Source organism: Bos indicus, chromosome 2 (genome assembly GCF_029378745.1).
Source record: "Bos indicus isolate NIAB-ARS_2022 breed Sahiwal x Tharparkar chromosome 2, NIAB-ARS_B.indTharparkar_mat_pri_1.0, whole genome shotgun sequence".
Classification (NCBI taxonomy): Eukaryota; Metazoa; Chordata; class Mammalia; order Artiodactyla; family Bovidae; genus Bos; species Bos indicus.
Genome location: NC_091761.1, coordinates 98,386,225 through 98,405,894, shown reverse-complemented (window position 1 = coordinate 98,405,894; position 19,670 = coordinate 98,386,225). Strand labels below are relative to the sequence as shown.

General features: G+C 39.6%; 1 protein-coding gene across 1 annotated transcript in view; it reads right to left on the bottom strand.

The window, feature by feature from the left end:
* The window catches only part of CPS1 (carbamoyl-phosphate synthase 1), a 139,862-nt gene that overhangs the window by 19,865 nt on the left and 100,327 nt on the right, over nucleotides 1-19,670 (bottom strand). The window contains exons 26-31 of the mRNA XM_019976310.2: nucleotides 16,126-16,320; nucleotides 15,638-15,705; nucleotides 13,864-13,939; nucleotides 8,543-8,620; nucleotides 2,701-2,808; nucleotides 970-1,059 (exon numbers count right to left, since the gene is read on the bottom strand). Of these exons, the coding sequence (XP_019831869.1) occupies nucleotides 970-1,059; nucleotides 2,701-2,808; nucleotides 8,543-8,620; nucleotides 13,864-13,939; nucleotides 15,638-15,705; nucleotides 16,126-16,320 (615 nt within the window). The remainder of the gene's footprint in view (nucleotides 1-969; nucleotides 1,060-2,700; nucleotides 2,809-8,542; nucleotides 8,621-13,863; nucleotides 13,940-15,637; nucleotides 15,706-16,125; nucleotides 16,321-19,670) is intronic.

Genomic DNA, 19,670 nt, shown 5'->3' with positions numbered 1-19,670 from the left:
TCCAAGTTTACGTTCTATGATTTCCCTGGAAATATAATCTTGATAAACTGAACTGGTCACTATCTCCTAAAACGCACTGAACTTTCCCATAGATGTTGTATGTGAACTGCTCTCTCTATCTTCCTTTACTTGTTATTCATTCCTTAAGACCCAGCTCAAATTACAAAATCTTCCTTGAAATATTTTATTATCCACCCAAACCAGGCATATGACACTCAATTACATGCTCATACACACGTGCAGGCACAGACCCCCACGCTCACCACCCCCGCCACACACACAGGCACTCCCTATTTTATGCCTCCAATATCACTTTATTCGTACATTCCTTCCAGCAGCTATTATATTCTAACTTACAGTTATCTATAAATTCATCTTCTTCCCAGTTCTCACTAAATTATGAATCTCTGAGAGCAAAAAACTGGGTTCTATACATCTTTGTTGCCACCTTAGGACTTTGCATAGTAGGTGAGAAACAATATTGGTTACTGATTAGTTACATTAAGTAGATTAAATTAATTAAGACTAACCTCATCACCTTAACATTTTTGAAATTTCTTTCTTTTTTATTTTATTGTATTTATTTATTGGTAAATGGTATCCAAAAGAGCTTTCTTTTCCAGGAAATGAATAAAGCAAAACTCCAGTGCATGTAATTATGACCATTCCACAGTAATCCGAACAGATTACTTTGTGATGGTCACCGCATCCATCTACACTGTACTGTAGGTGGCAGACAGTGATCTTTCCAGTGGCTCAGGGTGTTTACAAAGCTGTCACTGACACATCAGTGCCTCCAAGACCAGTGTTTTCAAACAGGCAGGTATTATATGCTGTGCAACACCCCACACTAAGACACAATCAGCTGCCAGGGTCTCAGCTGCTCTGTGGCTGTGTTCACAAAGGGACATAAACCAACAGGACCTAACACAGCAGTGGTATCCCCTCAAACAGTTTGGCATTTCTTACCAAGACATCATTTCCTTTGACAAGAAACTGGACGTTGAATGGGCCAGAGATGGCAAAAGCCTTTGCGATCTTTCGGGTAGCATCCTTCACCTAGATCAAAAGGACAAGGATACCATACTAAAGGACATTCCTTAGTTTAAAAACAAACAAAAAAGGTATAGCACCTTAAATTTAGATTTCTTTCATTTCTCTTTACAAAGAACTATATCTCCACTAATAATGGAGTAATAATATGTAATAATAATAATGGAGTAATAATAGAAGCCATTCTTAGGTTTCTATTAACAAAATAATAATTATACTAAATGTTCTAAATATTCACACCAGAACAGCAGGGAAAAGAGCAAATAATGGTACAGGATTATCTTTCTGCCAAATGCCCCTATCTACCTACCATCATATACTCTGGTTTCATTCTGAGGGCTAAATGGAATCCTTTCAGTCTGGTTGCTTCAGCACCAAAAGCTGCAGTCCAAACTGTGTGTCAATCTAATGACCCACCTGCTGAGAAGTACAGGCCCTGAAATTATATGGTACTGCAAAGAGACCAGAGAGATTTCTTTTATGTGCTTTTCTTTTCCCCTGGACTCTGCAAGGGTGGATATTATGGTCAGAAGGAAACACGTTCCCTTGCAGGGAGGTGTGTGTAATCTACAGGAATTCCCATATCCAACCAGAGCCAGAAGGATCACATGCAAAGAGAGGGCACTGGCTGCTGGAATCAACAGCTCCTCATTCACTGATCTTACATGCCTTTGCAGTTCAGCAACTCAATCAGTTACAAAAGGAAGCAGGGTCCATGACACATTGAGCTTTGAGAGATTTCAAAATATCTGAGTTTTGAGATCATTTATTCCGATATGAAAAATTAAAGCACATTTGAAATCCCAGGATACTGTTCCTTCATGCTGCTGCTAATCGCAAAGCAACCTGCTACCTTCACATTCTAGAACAAGGTAAGACCTTTGGAAACCAGCCCAACGTACAACTAGCCAGACAGGCTGCCGAGATTCTGGTGGCAGGATTATTGGGAAGTCTCATTTAAATAGCTAATCCTCACCTCACATACCTGAAGACTAAAGGAACATTCCCCAAGTTATTTATGATGGCAGTCTTTAAGATGAAACCTAGCAATGCATATTGAATACTGAGGCAGAATCATCATTCTTGGAAAGGTCATTAAAGTAGCAGTTTCAAAACCACTGGAAGAGACATATCTTAAAGTACTTTCTGGGTGAGGGTAAGGGTAGACAGTGAAAGCATTGGTTCCAGAAGGTTCTCATGTGACTGCTGCATACCTGCTTCTAACTGAGAAATATTACTTTAGGTGCTGCTCACCTGTAAGTGGCTCAAATATTAGAATCATCTGTAGCAGTAGTTATCCAAATGTAGTCCCTAGACCAGTAGGAATAGCATCACAAGGGAACTCAATAAAAATGCAAATTATGGGGCCTAGAACTACAGAATCAAAACTGGGGATGGAATCCCACAACCTTTTAACAAGTCCCCCAGGTGGTAACAGTGAGCTCAATTAGAGGACTATTGCACTAGAATACAATCAGAGTTCTAAAGGGCAGAAAAGGAAGCTGTTATCTTTAAAATACACAGCAAACTCAGAGGAAGAAGTCCCCTTCATAATTAAATTTTACCTGAAGTATGTACTATCCTACTACTTAGTTTAAAAAACTTTTAATCTTTTCCTGTCTTCCACCTTTATTTATAAATGATGACCTTTTCAATGGCTCCTTGGCTGATGGTTTGTGTGGGCAGCATCAGAGTGGCATCCCCCGAGTGGACGCCCGCATCCTCCACGTGTTCAGAAATGGCATGGGAGATGACCTGTCCGAAAGAAGATTGGAGAAAGGGTTGTCAGCTCTTCTTCAGTGAAGCTGCTGCCTGGTGTACCCCTTAATTCTAACAGATACCTCCAGCACTGAGCAGTTTCTTTGCTAAGTCTCCAATATGGGGGCAGAAGGAACTGCACATGCAGCCTCACCAAGCCTCCCTGTTCAGTGACAGATCACCTTGTGGGGCAGCTGAGAATGTCTGAGAGCTTACCTCCCTATTCCATTGATTAGAATTGGTATAAATGCTAGGAAAAGAAGGTAACTAAGCCAACTCATGGCCCTACTGGTAAAGAACCCAACTGCTAATGTAGGAGACACAAGAGACATGGGTTCAATCCCAGGATTGGGAAAATCCCCTGGAGGAGAATACAGTAATCCACTCCAGTATTCTTGCCTGGAGAACCCCATGGACATGGGAGACGTGTTGGGCTACTGTCCACAGGGTCTCAAAGAGTCAGACAGACTGAGCAACTAAAACTTTCACACTAAACTTTCAAGCCAACTTGCAATGACTTTTAAGAATAGATAGGAAACTAAAGCATTCTGGGGGCACTGGAGACATCTTTGTCCTTTCCTTCCAGGTTAAGTTTTAAACACTGGAAAAGAAGACAGAAGAGGTGAATTCAAGCTTAGGTAAGTGTCATAACTTAGGTGAGTCAGAAAGAAAATGTAAGATCTGAAGATCAAGGGATTCTTATCACCTCCACACCATCACACCATAACCAAATGAGCTAATTCACCACCTACAAGAGATCTTTAAGTGAAAATTTGAGACAGGAGGGAGTGCGTCTTTGGTCACTCAGTCATGTCTGACTCTTTGCAACCCCATGGACTGCAGCTTGCCAGGCCCCTCTGTCCATGGGATTTTTCAGGCAAGAATACTGGAGTGGGTTGCCATTTCCTCCTCCAGGGGAATCTTACTGAAGATAGAAGGAAAACAAGAGGAAAGTATTCTTGTCCTCTTTTAAAGGTAAGAAAATCAAGGCAATATAAGAATAAATAATGCAAGTACAAGTGTCTATATGACCAAGACAGGATTTTTGAACCCTTATCTGTCAGATTGCAAAGTTTATGGCCTCAGTCACTATAAGCTAAATGTTAACAGTAGGTGTGTCTTCAGAAAATGAGAGTGGGGGAGAATAATTGGATAACTTTAAAAGACTTTAATAAATTACAGTGAAAATTTGTTTGTCAGATTTACAGATGACTTAAAGCAAAGTGACATTTGAGTGCCAGTACTCCTGCTGTCGCTTCCCTGAGAGCTCAGTTGGTAAAGAATTTGCCTGCAATACAGGAGACCCTGGTTCAGTTCCTGGGTCAGGAAGATCCGCTGAAGAAGGGATAGGCTACCCACTCCAGTATTCTTGGGCTTCCCTTGTGGCTCACCTGGTAAAGAATCCACCTGCAATGCAGGAGACCTGGGTTTGATCCTTGCATTGGGAAGATCCCCTGGAGAAGGGAAAGGCTACCCACTTCAGTACTCTGGCCTAGAGAATTCCATGGACTGCATAGTCCATGGGGTCACAAAGAGTCAGACATGACTGAGCAACTTTCATTTTCACTTTCATTCCTGCTGTCACTTATGAGTTCTGGGACCTGGACAAGGTACTTTAGATGTTTAGCTGTGGTTGCCGATAGGAATGAAAATGGTATCTGTCTCATAGAATGAGGATAAACACAAGTACAGTCTGGAATGATATTTAGTGTAGAGTAAGCACTCAAATTTTTTATACTGTCCAGAAATGGGCAGGCAATGTCCCACTGATCAAACCAGTCAATCCTAAAATAAATCAGTCCTGAATATTCATTGGAAGGACTGATGCTGAGGCTGAAGCTCCAATACTTTGGCCACCTGATGCACAGACCTGACTCACTGAAAAAGACCCGATGCCGGGAAAGACTGAGGGCAGGAGGAGAAGGGGGCAACAGAGGATGAGATGGTTGGATGGCATCACAGACTCAACGGACATAAGTTTGACCAAACTTCAGGAGATAGTGAAGGATAGGGAACCCTGGCATGCTGCAGTATAGGAGGTCACAGAGTCAGACACAAATTAGACACTGAACAGCAACAATGTCCCATTGAGCTCTGAAAACATTATAACATGTCTGAAGTACGATGTCCATTTCTGAGTGTGACTGTTTAAAAATTATGTGAACAACCTGAAATACTTCCAAAAGAAGGAATCCAGAATGATAAGCAATGTTGGGGTCTAAGAGAAGCTTAGGGAAAGAGCATATCCTAGCAAATTGGAACTAAATAAGGCCAACAGACCAGCATTACTTTACAGCACAATATTTGAAAAAACACAAATGTATGTAGGTCAGTCTTACATTCTCCACTTCCACATTGGTATAGTCACATTTCTCTTATTTTACACCTCAGTCTCAAATAAGTAAAATGTTGAAAAGAGGAAAAGATTAAACATATGCTCCATAACTCTGGAGGTCAGGAGGTCAGGGATGAAAATTCTAGGGAGGCGTACATTAGAAAAGGAATATATTAGAAGTCCAAGAAATAAAAGCAAAAACTATATATATATATATATATATATATATATATATATATATATCATGTTGCATTTATTATGCTTTGTATAACCAAAAGAGTTAAACAGAAAACAAATGACAACTTTCCAGGGATAGGAAGGAAAATTAAGACAAACTGAGACAGCATATTATAAAGCAAAGACATCACTTTGCCAACAAAGGTCCATATAGTCAAAGCTATGTTTGTTTGTTTATTTGTTTTTTCTGGTAGTCATGTATGGATGTGAGAGTTGGACCATAAAGAAGGCTGAGTGCTGAAAAATTTATGCTTTCGAACTGTGGCGCTGGAGAAGACTCTTGAGAGTCCCTTGAACAGCAAGGAGACCAAACCAATAAATCCTAAAGGAAAACAACACTGAATATTCATTGGAAGGACTGTTGCTGAAGCTCTAATACTTTGGCCACCTGATGTGAAGAACTGACTCATTGGAAAACACCCTGATGCTGGAAAAGATTGAAGGCAAAGGGAGAAGAGGGCCGCAGAGGATGAGATGGTAGATAGCATCACCAACACAATGGACATGAATTTGGCAAACATTTAATGCAAAGATGGGCTCAATAAAGGACAGAGATGGTATGGACCTAACAAAAGCAGAAGTATTAAGAAGAGGTGGCAAGAATACACAGAAGAACTGCACAAAAAAGATCTTCATGACCCAGATAATCACAGTGGTGTGATCACTCACCTAGAGCCAGACATCCTGGAATGTGAATTCAAGAGGGCCTTTGGAAGCATTACTATGAACAAAGCTAGTGGAGGTGATGGAATTCCAGTTGAGCTATTTCAAATCCTAAAATATGATGCTGTGAAAGTGCTACACTCAATATGCCAGCAAATTTGGAATACTCAGCAGTGGCCACAGGACTGGAAAAGGTCAGTTTTCATTCCAATCCCTATGAAAGGCAATGCCAAAGAATGCTCAAACTACCGCACAATTGCACGCATCTCACACGCTAGTAAAGTAATGCTCAAAATTCTCCAAGCCAGGCCTCAGCAATACATTAACCATGAACTTCCAGAAGTTCAAGCTGGTTTTAGAAAAGGCAGAGGAACCAGAGATCAAATTGTCAACATCTGCTGGATCATGGAAAAAGCAAAAGAGTTCCAGAAAAACATCTATTTCTGCTTTATTGACTATGCCAAAGCCTTTGACTGTGTGGATCACAATAAACTGTGGAAAATTCTGAAAGAGATGGGAATACCAGACCACCTGACCTACCTCTTGAGAAACCTGTATGCAGGTCAGGAAAACCAACACAATATTGTAAAGTAAAATAAATAAATAAATAAAGCTGGAAAAAAAAATTTTTTTAATAAAGTTAATGTAGAAAAATGGGGCAAAAAAAAAAAGAACTGGACATGGAACAACAGACTGCTTCCAAATAGGAAAAGGAGTAGGTCAAGGCTGTATATTGTCACCCTGCTTATATAACTTCTGTGCAGAGTACATCATGAGAAATGGTGGGTTGGATTAAGTACAAGCTAGAATCAAGATTGCTGAGAGAAATATCAAAAACCTCAGATATGCAGATGACGCCACCCTTATGGCGGAAAGTGAAGAAGAACTAAAGAGACTCTTGATGAAAGTGAAAGAGGAGAGTGAAAAAGTTGGCTTAAAGCTCAACATTCAGATAACTAAGATCATGGCATCCAGTCCCATCACTTCATGGCAAATATATCACTGCAGATGCTGATTGAAGCCATGAAATTAAAAGACGCTTACTCCTTGGAAGGAAAGTTATGACCAACCTAGACAGCATATTAAAAAGCAGAGACATTACTTTGTCAACAAAGGTCCACTAGTCAAGACTATGGTTTTTCCAGTGGTCATGTATGGATGTGAGAGTTGGACTATAAAGAAAGCTGAGCACCGAAGAATTGGTGCCTTTAAACTGTGGTGTTGGAGAAGACTCTTGAGAGTCCCTTGGACTGCAAGGAGATCCAACCAGTCCATCCTAAAGGAGATCAGTCCTGGGTGTTCACTGGAAGGACTGATGTTGAAGCTGAAACTCCAATACTTTGGCCACCTGATGCAAAGAGCTGACTCATTTGAAAAGATCCTGATGCTGAGAAAGATTGAGGCCAGGAGGAGATGGGCACAATGGAGGGTGAAATGGTTGGATGGCATCACCGACTCAATGGACATGAATTTGGGTAGGCTCCAGGAGTTGGTGATGGACAGGGAAGCCCGGCGTGCTGCGGTTCATGGGTTCACAACAAATCAGACACGACTGAGCGATTGAACTGAACTGAAGGAGATGGTGAAAGACATAAAGCCTGGAGTGCTGTAGTCCATGGAGTCACAGAGTCAAACATGACTTAATGACTACTCAATAAAAGGGTGCTTAAACTGTAGATTGTATAAGAGGTCATCATTACTATAAATGTAATTTTTTTTAACAACACTACTTTGAACTGTTAATCTGGAAGAAAAAAACAAACAGAAAAAAAACTTTATCATTTTCAGTAGATTGTAAAGTACAAGATGAAGTCCAAGATAAAATCCATTTTATTTCCTTAAAGCAAATAGAATGATATGGACTCTAAACTACCACTTTCTCTGTTTCAAGATAAGTAATAAATGCCTTACTAGTAAAACCTTAAAACTAAAGAAAGGCATTCTTCATACTTTCATTTCTCCCTGAAGTTAGGGACATTGATTATATTAGTGATACCAGATGTGATGTGGTAAGTCATTTTTATATTATTATCTTTATCCATCAGCTCTGTTTAGTTTTGTCTTTATTAACCCAATAAAAAGGGGGAGGGTGGAAAAATCAAGAGAGACGAAGAAGTAGGGATTCAGTTAGGAACTTCAGAAAGAAAGTATCAGATTTTTTTATGATATCCAGTGAAACATAAAAGGAAACCCACAGACAAAGGAAAATTAGAGAGAAAATCTATTCAAAAAGAATGAGTACAGGATGATAATTAATTTTGAATATCATCAAAGAGAAATTCTAACAACATGAAAAGCAGAAGAAATGATACCTATGACACAACTGAATTGTCAGTGAATTTGAACATTTTTTTGACTGAGCAGCTTGTCCATTATTATTAGAGACCTATTTTGTAGAAATCACGAGCTCTAATCTGTGCTATATTTCTAAGTTGCCAAGGAAAAAATTGATGGGAAGGCAGGGATGGGGGAAGAGAGGGAGGATACAACACTTACTCGTCCATCTTTGCCGACAGCATCCATTTCCACTTCCCGGGCCCCCTCAATAAATTTCGTCAGCACCACTGGGTGTTCCTGTCATCAAGGAAAATGGGGGGGGTAGAACCTTTAGCTGAAATGTTATGTAAAGTGTCAAGTAAATCATGTACCTTAAGTCAATACTTGGGCAATACTTGAAAAAAACTGCTCAACACACAGCACAAATTCATTAGCCAATTTGTTTGGTAAGAACAAGGTCACTCTCTGCTTACAGTGAGGAACAGGAAATCTTTCTCCAATTTTGAGTCCTCAGTGAATTGAACATGAGTTTTGAAATTTCAAATGTAGACTCTAGGTGAGTTAGAGAAAACAAGGAGGCAAAGGAGAGGACAGAATGAGGTTCCTTTTCTCATCTCCAGAATTATAAATATCTCTCTATTTTATTTATATCAGTTTTTGGATCAGGTATTTTTTCTCTTCCTTATCTTTTCCAAGCACTACAATTCCCTCAGTCACTTCTCTACATGAGAATTCAGAATGAACTTAGAAGGAGAGAAGTATTTTGTTTCAGTTTTGTTAGATCAAAGATGGAATTATTTACCTGAAATTGGCATGCTTTAAATCACTTCTACAGTATGACGTTTGCAACTGCAAAATCAAACATTCTTCAAAATATTCTTGCTTTCTCAGCTGTTTCAGACCCCTTAATATTCTTTAATTTCTTGCCCCTCAGCTCCTCCACAGCAGTACTGCAATGCCCTCCATAGCCCAATCACTACGTGCTTTTTCCAAACTAAATGAAGTGGTTGAATGAAGACCTCCAGAGTTTAAACATCTCTTCTCCTCTTTGCGCGAGACGCTAGCACACTGCACACTTGTTTTCTTGTCAAAACCTGCCTTTACCTATCTCCATGCCTCTCCTCCCCCAGTGTACACCAGCTTCTCTCCTCACTTCATCTTTCAAATTTCAACCCATCCTTCAAGGCTTGGCTCCAATACCACTTCCTCCCTGAAGCCTTCTCTAAACATATTTTTGCTCTGAACACAAACCCCTTTTGCCCACTATTATGGAATTCATCATCTTTGGCATGTGTGTTGAATGTAATCTATCTTATCTCCTTAGCAGAGCACTTTAACTAGAATGGAATTTAGTGAAATATTAAAAATAACCCATGTCTTATGCCATAAATAAGCTGTTCTCTTCTTACATTTATTATTAAATGAAGAAACGTTCCCAATTCCCTTTTCTTCAAAAGCCTATTAGGCATTAAACTGTTGATTAGCCACACACATACACAAAAAAACTTTTTAATCTCTGTTCCTTCTTTTTAAAATATTGAGTATTTAGTGTTGGCAGGCCTGGTAGAGCTGTATTGGGACCTTTGTGGAAATTTTCCACAAAATATATAATGATAAAAATATAACTGCAAAAAAAAAAAAAAAAGAAAAGTTCAGTAGCTGTCTTAGTTTCTCTAGCCAAGCCTAAGACAGGGGGTCTTATTCAAGTGATTTATTAAGGGATTGAGAAAAGCAGGATGGGACACAGCAAAAAAAAACTAGGTAGTTTGTGGGGTCACTGGGGACTGGATTCAGCTTCACCCCACAGGGAGCTCTCAGTTACAGCACAGAGTAAGTCCTAACTTGAAGCAGAGGGCAGTCACTGTCCAGGGTTTGAGGGTGGTGGTGAGGTGAGGAGTCTTGCTTCCTGGTGCCAGAAGCTCCCATTTGACTGAGAATAGTTATCCTGAGTGGGCTTCTCAGGTTGCACAGTGGTTAAGAAGCTACCTGCCAATGCAGAAGATGTGAGTTTGATCCCTGGGTCAGGAAGAGCTCCTGCAACAGGAAATGGCAACCCACTCCAGTATTCTTGCCTGGGAAAGTCCAAGGACAGAGGAGCCTGGTGGGCTACTAAGTTCATGGGGTCATTAAGAATCGGACATGACTTAGCAACTAAACAACAAGTTATCCTGAGAAATGTAGCTGGGAGGTATCATCAGCTATCACAGCAGCTGGGGGGTGGGTGCTCCCACAGGTAAAGGATCTGAGAGGGGCAACAATGTCATTCTCTATCTTGACCAATTAAATACCTTTACAAATAGCCCTTACTATGTTGAGGGAGAAGATTTCTTAATAAATTTCAAACTTTCAGCAGTTGGCTTTCTTAAAGCACTTTCTTCCTTAGGTATCCATGATCACATTTTCATGCTTCTTTCTCAGACTCCTTCATGGTTCTTTCTTCCCTACTCAGCCCTCAAATGCCAGTATTCTTTTCATCTCTTTCTTAACTGTTCCTTTTCCTCTATACTCTCCCCAGTGACTGCTTCCAATCTTAAAACTTCAGTTACAATAATATGCTATTGACTTCCAAATCTATATTTATCTCTCTCTCTTTAGCTGTGATCTTGATCTTCAATTTCAAATCTATATAACCCTCTCCTTTCAAAACATCTCTATTTGAACTCTTCACAGGCACCATATATTCAAAAGGTCAAAAATTAAATTTTATTTTCCCCTCTAAAATTTCTCTCCTTAAGTGTTCTTGTTTCAATAAATGGTGCCTCTGTCCATCCAGCTGTCTAAGGCAGAAACTCAGGAATCATCCTTCATCCTCTCTTCACCCTCCATCTCCATCCATTCACATCCTGAATGCACATCCTCAACATTTCTAGAACACATGCCCTTCCCTCCATCTGTACTATCACTGATCTTTTTTTCTTTTTTGGCCCCAACACACGGCACATGGGATCTTAGTTCCCCAACCAGGGATCATACCTGTACCCCTTGTCTTGGAAGGCAGAGTCTTAACCACTGGACTGCTAGGGAAGCCCCTTTACTCTCATTATTCTTATATATATATAATTTTATTTATTTATTTATTTGGGGGTGTGCCAGGTCTTTATTGCCACAAGGGCTTTTCTCTAGTTGCAGCAAGTGAGGGTTACTCTCCAGTTATGGTGCATGGGCTTCTCACTGTGGTGACTTTTCTTGTTGCAGAGCAAGGGCTCTAGGGTGTGAAGGCTTCAACAATTGCAGCAAGAAGGCTCAGTAGTTACAGCTCCCAGCTCTAGAGCACAGGATCAATAGTTGTGATGCACGGACTTAACTGCTTCATGGCATGTGGGATCTCCCCGAATCAGGAACTGAATCTGTCTCCTGCACTGGTAGGAGGATTCTTTACCACTGAGCCACCAGGGAAGCCCTACTATCATCATTCTGATCCAAGGCACTGTTGTCTCTACCCTGAGCTACACAATAGCCTCCTAACCTCTTTCCATGAATTCAGTCTTGTCCCAGATTTATTTCACTCTCTGTACTGCAGAAGAGAAATTTTTCTTAAACTTTCAATTGCTCCTTTTTTAAAATGGAACTATAATTGATTCACACTATTGCATTAGCTTCAGGTATACAGCACAATGATTCAGTAAGAAAATATGACTAAAATCTAAACTCAATGACTGACAAGGTTCTCTCTATCTGCTCCTTCACTTTCTACTCTGTCATCATTATAATTAATACCTCCTACCATGTTTGGCATCCTAGGCATAAAAGTGAGTGCTTTGTCAGTTTCTAGAAACTTCATGCCCTTTCTCAGCTTCAGGCCTTTATACTTGCTGTCCTTTCTTACTTCATACCCATGATTTAAACCTTTTAATTCTGAATCAACAATTCTGAACCAAATTAAAAGTCCCTTCTTCAGGGACTGGTCCCTAATTCTTTTATACTTTCCCTCAACATCATGTATTTTTGCTCATCATATTTAATCATCATTATTTGATGTCTTATGTTCCTAATAAAGAGAGACATCTGTGAGCACAGAGACTCTCTTTTCATGAATGTAATTCCTGATTCTGAGAACACTGTCATTATATAGCAGGTGCTAAATATGAATGGATACATAATAGCTCATCGAACTTGGGTCTCCTGCATTTCAGCTAGATTCTTTACCATCTGAGCCACCAGGAAAGCCCTACATAGCAGGTCATAATGAGTGGTAGTTTTACTCTAAGATCACTGAATTGAGAATCCCAGGTCCTGCTGTAGTTTAATGGAAGACTTCAACCTAGTACTCCATTAGGACATCTCTATGATACAACTTTGGGCCTGTTAGGATTCTATCCATATGAAAAAAATTATTTAAAAAATATTCTACCAAATAGAGGGCCTATGAAATCCAATATCCCAGACAGAGAAAACCTGCCTCATCACTCACATGAGACTAGCTGGGTGTAGCTGCTGTTTTCTCAAAACATCAGAGTTGCAGGATCCCTCTCAGGGAGTGCAACAGAGAAGAGGACCATGTCTGACTTTAGAACATATTAATGAAAACTGACCCGTTGGAAAGAGTCCCTCCTCAGTTATCTAACTTTCACACAAAAGTGAATTCAAAATCCACTTGGTTGCTTTTTTTTTTACTCTTTGTCTCTCCTCATTCTTTATCATTATCCACTCTTTACAGTGAACAAATTTCTATGGGGAGCAGCTACCACACAGAGGAAGCGCCGCTTCATGGGTGCAGGAACTATCCACACTCTTTATTCCCCTTTGAAGTGCGTCTGATTTCACTGCCTGGCTCCCTCCAAACTCCACTTGCCTAACATCAAACTCTTCTCTATGAGTTGTGCTTTCTCTCTCTCTCCTTTTTTTTCTTTTAGCCCCAACTAGTTTTGAAAGCTTTTAAAAAGAAAACGTTACTTTTATCCTCTACAGTATGAGGTCTGCAGATCAATAACCCCACTGGGTAAATCTTAAATGGATCACACTGAGGTAACGCTGAAGGAGAAAGTAAAAGCTGGGGGCAGAGGAGGAAGGTGGTTGAGTGGCCAGAAAATTATAAACATTTTCATTAACTTACAAACAGAATGTACCAGAATGAGAAAAATCAATAGGTGAGTGAGGGGATTTACTATTAAATTTGCAGGGTTGACTAAGGCAAAGAACATCTCTCCAGGTCTGAGAATTAAAAATCAGGGAAGCCTCACTTGTTCGTGATGACCATGGTTAGGCTGCCCATAAGGCTGGGAATCCCAAGAGTAACTTGACCAGCATCTAACTCATGAACAGACAAAGTTCATGCTTATTCAGCCTTGCTCCTGGAGACTAAAATTGTATAAAACTCTATTATGATGAAATATTCACTGGTCTTCCCCTTCTTCCATTAACCCCAAGGATCCAAATATAATTCAATGCATTTGCGTTTTGTCATTTCTGTATTTGGGAGAATAATGGGTAGAAGGGAAAAAAAAAAAGGAAAAACATCCTGTGCAAAGAAAAACAACATATAAAACAAGGTAGCAATTAACAGAAGAGGTAAAAGTCACCAAGAGGAAACAGGACACTACCTGAGACACTCTAGTGGCCTCCTCTAGGAATTTTTTCATCTCATCTTCGGAGAATACCACATTCATGGCAGACCCGCTGAGTAAGAAGGAAAAAACAAAACAAAACAAAGAGGTCAATTTCTTTCACCACTTCGGAAGTAAAGCATGCTAGACACGATTGCTTCTCAGAGTAGTTCCAGGAAAGCTCTAGTTTCAATTTAGGGTGAGTAAGGTCTCTCTTTCTACACTGAAACTTTATGTAATCAACAGGACAATCAACCAAAGTAAAAAGTCCCCCAGGTTGGAGACGGTAAAAAGGGTGTGAGAACTGTGAGAATGCCCAAAGAGTACAATGGTAGGTCTTAGAGATGACACATTCTCAAGGTTCACCCTTTCTCTTTATCATTTTAACTCTCTTCTGGTTCCAGGTAACACTTAAAACTGTAACAAGATCCCTGCCAGGACATAGTTTTCTAAACTTGTGTCTTCAGAGTTCAGTACCTACAGCAGATTTTAACCCACAAATATGCTGTCAAAGTAGTTCATTCCACTATCTCAGCTGGGTTACAAAAGAATCAATTTTTTTTAGTAACATTTGCTAATATAATGTACAGTATCTGACTGAAATGTATTCAGCTATGTCCTTTGAAATTCTTGAGAAAGAATACTATCTGAAATCAATTTATTCGGAAAGTTTGCATTTGCAGAATGGGATAGGAGGGGAGGAAAGAAGGAAGACTAAGAGGAAGGGAAGCCATAAAGAAGAAAAATATCACTTTCTACTTCCTTTTAAAAAGTATCATTCGCCTTACCTTTTCTACTATACTGCAAATTTTATGCATAAAGAGCTTTCAATTTCTTCATCTATTTAAGGCAAGAAGGCTAAGGTAATAATAATGTTGATAATTCACAGCCTAAGAAACTAAAAGATATGGACTGAAATGATGAGAAGAAGCACAGAACTCAGAGTTGCTTTCTGCAATCCTCCTTAAATGTCTCTATGTTGTTGAAATTAACTTACATTAATACTTCAGAAAAGTAGTATTATCAGAATGTGGTTTACACAAAATGTCATTTAAATAAAAAGGAAAGTTTTCCACCTCATTTGAAATTTTTCATTATTTTAAAGGATCACATCTCCAATTCCATTTACACTTGCAAATTGTGCACAGCAAATTACGTTTCTCTTATTATCCCCTGTTCACTGAAATTGTTCCTCACATGTGGTAACATCTGAAGAAAATAAGTAACAATTGACAACTTCTCCTTTGATAGTAAAACTTAGTTTCCAAGTTTATTATAAAAGACACTGTCCATGTCCTCCAACATTATAATTCACTTATTAAAAATTATGATCTCAAAAAGAACCCCACAGTATTCAAACCACAAGCACTACTGGAAGGAGATGACAAGAGTCAAAGATTAACTTTCATTTCTGAGTATCAGAAAACAGAGGCTGCTGAGAGACACCCCAAGCTTGTTTTGTTTTTGCTCTTCAGTTTTTTTAATTGTCCTCTTCTCTAATGTGAAGATATCCTCCCTTTGCTTGGCAAGGAGAGGGCGTAAGCCATGCTTCTAAGATGAAGGACTGGACACACTGTTGTCACTCCCAGAAGGAAAAGCACTAACTGCACTGAAGAACAGTACCCAGGTCTTCACCCTGGCTTTGTTGGCGTGGGGATTGTCGACGGATTTACAAATTACTACACATCAAAGCCTAGTGCTCCTAGCATACAGAATGCAGTCTGGTATCTCCTATTTCTGAATAATTGTTTCAGAACACAATATATATTACCTCAAAACATAGGAAGGTCTCAACAAGCAGGGGAAGCCCACAGACTTCGCAAATTCCAATGCCTCATTCTAATGAACAGAAACAACAACAAATGCATGAATAGTGTAAAGCAGTCAATAAAAATGCAGAATGGTATCATTAGAACAAGTGGTAACTCAACTCCTTTTATTCTTCCTCTCAAAAGACACCATTAAAATGTAAATTGGACATAGAAATACATAAAATTTCTAGTTTCTAATTCTAAATATCAAATCTAGTTCAAAAATAGTGTGAACTTCTTTTCATTGTCAGAATCTTAATGAGAGTACTCCTATCAATTTATAACCCCCACTTAACTGCAATCATGGAAATACAGCGACTTTAAAAAGTAAATTCACTCAGCATAGTGTATTCTATCTGCCCTGCAGTTAACATCCACAGTAGCTAGCCTTCAGGTCGTGACTTTTCAAAAGGAAATGTTAAAAACAGACATGTGATTCTCTTCTTACCAAAGTGTTAACAGCTTTCCATGGTGCCTGAGCCACCTTCAGCTCATCCAAGACAGCTGAGAAGATGGAGCGGTCCTCAGCCCTGTCGATCTGCAGAGGGCTCGTGCCCATGATCTTGACGCCATTCTTGTACAGGGGGACTGCCAGGTTGTTTGGAATCTGGCCCCCAACTGATATGATGCAGCCACCACATGCCTGAAAAATATGTCCTCTTATCAGCTATTGGGTGATGAACAACTGGGCTAATACTACTGCTTCCATTTCCTTACCGAAAATGTGGAACATGATTGTGATATTTTCATTATTCCCATCAATGGATAATATTAAGTTATGCCACAGAGAGATAAACGGATTTTGTCCTGACTTTCCAGGCACACACACATGCATAGGCACACTAGTCACTAAGTCTTGTCCACCTCCTTGCAACCCCAGAGACTGTAGCCTACCAGGATCCTGTCCATAGAATTCTCCAGGCAAGAGTACTGGAGTGGATAGCCATTCCCTTCTCCAGGGGATCTTCCCAACCCAGGGATCGAACTTGCGTGTCCTGCATTGCAGGCAGAGTCTTTATTGTCTGAGCCACCAGGGAAGTCCCCAGGCACACACCATCCAAAATCTTTGTTAAGACTCCTGGAAAACTACATGTGATTAGCATGAAAGACTCCTGTATATGATTACCAAATACGACTTCCATACAATTACATGTCAATGTATGACATTTGCATGTGTGGCAATTAGAAAATCAAGTCAATGAGTATTTTCATCCTGTGCTTTATATTATATTCAATTAATTCTTGAACTACTGTTGTAATTTCCTGAATGGATACAGATCTCTCATTTTTTTTTAATTTTATTTTATTTTTAAACTTTACATAATTGTATTAGTTTTGCCAAATATCAAAATGAATCCATCACAGGTATACATGTGCTCCAGATCTCTCCTTTTAGCACTCATCTCTGCTGTTCTTCTCCACTCCAGCACTTCACATTCAGATTGTGCATGCGTGCTAAGTCGCTTCAGTCACATCTGACTCTTTGTGACCCAATGGACTGTAGCCCGCCATGGACAGGCTCCTCTGTCCATGGGATTCTCTAGGCAAGAATCCTAGAGTGGGTTGCCATTTCCTTCTCCAGCGGATCTTCCCAATCCAGGGATCAAACCCACGTCTCTTACGTCTCCTGCATTGGCAGGCGTGTTCTTTTACCACTAGTGCCAAGTGGGAAGCCACAGATGCAGACTAATTGTTCACAAGACTCCTCACCAAGTTACTTCTATATTCAGAGTTCTCCAAATGTTTCTGTTGCCTAAAGGGTAAAGTGTTAACTCTTTACCACTGGGGCCATTAAGGCTTTCCAGTCTTATCTACAATCACTCCTTCAGCGCCAGGAAGACCACCTACCCCCTGTCACTACCTACATGCATTCCCACCAGCAAGCTCTCTCACCGCTTAACCTTTCCCAGCCTTGTTTCCTTCCTTCCTTCTCCTTCCCCTTATCTAAACTAACCACCCCTGAAGTGCAGTCTAAATCCTAATTCTCACTTTGACATCCTCTGCCCTTCACTGCTGCTTGGTACCTGTCTACAGTACCCATAACTGATTTTAGTTCCAATTTCTGTACTATTTGCCATATAAGCAGTCCTTGAATTATTAACATTAATCTCCTATGAATAGTCAAAACACTAAGTTTTTTTTTAAGCCCACAAAATCTCAAATTTCTCAAGACAAGTGTTATAGAGATGATGGGGGAATCAGTGAGGGACGGTGGGGAATTGGATTTGGACTTAGAAGTCCCTCCCCTTCCTGGTTCCCTCTGTGAAACTCTCCCTGGGATTCCATCCCCTTGTCTATAAAATTAGGATAATAATACCTGCCTACTTCATAAGATTTCTATGTATGTAGATTAAATAGGATAATAAACATTAAAGGTGTTACACCTTGTAAGCATATAAATAAGACATTATTATTTATATTAGAAAATATTACAATATCAGATAGGCCATTGATCTTGACATAATTTATCTTTGCCTTAACAACCTACAATTGAATATTACTGAAGTAATAGGTGGCACTAGTGTTAAAGAATCCACCTGCCAATGCAGGAGACATAAAAGGCACATGCTCAATCCCTAGGTGGGGAAGATCCCCTGGAGGAGGAAATGGCAACCCCCTCCAGTATTCTTGCCTTGGGAATCCCATGGACAGAAGAACCTGGAAGGCTACAGTCCGTAGGGTTACAAAGAGTTGGATATGACTGAAGTGACTTAGCACACACACAAATGTTTTTCTGTCACTGTTTGAAATTATTCTGAAATATTACTGAAAGGGGCGAAACTAATTTCTCTCTGATAAGAGAAATTATATACTGCCTAAGCAAACACCCTGCAATTGAGTACTTAAATGCATTGTAAACATTATGGAAAATAACAGTCCACATTTCTGCATACTTATGAGTACACTTAAGCTGCTTTTATCATCATTTTTATGTTCACTATTTATTTTTTGCAAAACTTTTAATAAAAATTATTCTCTTAACTATAGTATTTTTATTTGCTTATTATTTTAGTTTATTAGTGGCATTAATATTTTAGAGACCTAGAAACTAATTCTTCAATTAAATATTAAATATATACAAAAAGTCTCTTATGTGAAAGTCTTCAAAAATAAATTCTAAAATTAAGGGAGAAGTAACCAGCTATGAGCAAATATTAGAGTCAATTGGACTAAAACAGGCATTTAAAGATGAATTAAAAAGCTGTGTATAATAAATATATCAGTAGTTTAAATAACTATGGAATTGATTTCAATTTTTCAATAAATTAACAACTTTATAAATAATAATATAAACTGCTGCTCCTGTTTTGTGTCCAACTGTTTGTAACCCCATGGACTGTAGCCCACCAGGCTCATCTGTCCACAGGATTTCTCAGGCAAGAATACTGGAGTGGGTTGCCATTTCTTTCTCCAAGGGATCTTCCAGATCCAAGGACCAAACTGGCTCTCCTTCTTGGCAGGCAAATTCTTTACCACTGAGTACCTGGGAAGCCCCATAATATAAACTACTACTACTTAAATACGCTGTGTGTGTGCATGCTAAGTCACTTCAGTCATGTCTGATTCTGTGACCCCATGGACTGTAGCTCATCAGGCTCCTCTGTCCATGGGATTCTCAGGCAAGAATACTGGAATGGGTTGTCATGCCCTCCTCTAGGGGATCTTCCCAATCCCGGGATTGAACCTACATCTTTCATGTCTCCTGCATTGACAAGTGGATTCCTTACCACTAGTGACACCTGGGAAGCCCATTTAGTACATTACTATACACCTAAACTACATTTTGACCTTCATGGTTTTCACTCTGAGGCAGTTATTACTTATCCCTATTTTACAGCTAAATAAACAGGCTTGGTGAAGGTCAAGTGACTTGCCAATATTTCTTACCTAGCAAACACAGAATTACTTGAATGAGATTCTGCATATTGTAAAGCACCTGCTGTTACTGCTAAGTCACTTTAGTCGTGTCCGACTCTGTGCGACACCATAGAC